Source organism: Arachis ipaensis, chromosome B06 (assembly GCF_000816755.2).
Source record: "Arachis ipaensis cultivar K30076 chromosome B06, Araip1.1, whole genome shotgun sequence".
NCBI classification, from domain to species: domain Eukaryota; kingdom Viridiplantae; phylum Streptophyta; class Magnoliopsida; order Fabales; family Fabaceae; genus Arachis; species Arachis ipaensis.
Window position 1 is genome coordinate 133,525,402 of NC_029790.2, and position 723 is coordinate 133,526,124.

The following is a 723-nucleotide window of genomic DNA, read 5'->3' on the forward strand; positions in this document are numbered from 1 at the left end:
AATAGTATAAAAATAAAATTCTAATAAAAAACATTAGCTTAACAAAAAATAATATTAGTACTCCAATATTTCTCCATTTATTTAAGAAATTAAAGGTCAATATGCATACCAATACAATTGACATAATTCATTCCCACAAACTACCTTAATAAGCTTGATCAATAACCTATATACCATGATATGCCCATGAAAGTGATATATAAACTACGTACTTTATGTACTAAAAAACTACAAATATTATGGCTTATATATTAGGTGCCTTTGTTTGATTATTAATTATTTATTTTGTTTCTTCTTTTGAGGCCTGTCTTCAATAAATTAATTTCTTGTTCTAACTAGAAATTAATTGAGTTGAAACATGAATCTTGTAAGGATTTGGATGACTTGATTTGCCACTTGAGAGTACGAATGATGAGTGAAAAAACCATGTTGGCACCCTTCAAACTCAACATATTCAATGTTCTTCCCGGATTCTTTTAACTTGTTTGCATAATCTTGTGCCCTATCCTTAAGCAATTCATTACCACCAACCATAACAAGCATAGGATCAAGCTTCAATTCTCTAAGATTATTTCCACAAACTCCAAATGGATTTGCAAATGGATGGTCTCTGTTCTCTCCAACAGGCAGCGAAAGCCTCCAAAATCTGTTTTTAATTATTGAGTAAAAAATTATCAACACTATCATTATCACTTTAATACATCTGATGACTCATCATAACAC

General features: G+C 29.9%; 1 protein-coding gene across 1 annotated transcript in view; it reads right to left on the bottom strand.

Annotated features, from left to right (window-relative positions):
• The window catches only part of LOC107605525 (probable carboxylesterase 15), a 5,775-nt gene continuing 5,157 nt past the window's right edge, over positions 106-723 (bottom strand). The window contains exon 2 of the mRNA XM_016307426.2: positions 106-646. Within this exon, the coding sequence (XP_016162912.1) occupies positions 343-646 (304 nt within the window). The 3' untranslated portion in view covers positions 106-342. The remainder of the gene's footprint in view (positions 647-723) is intronic.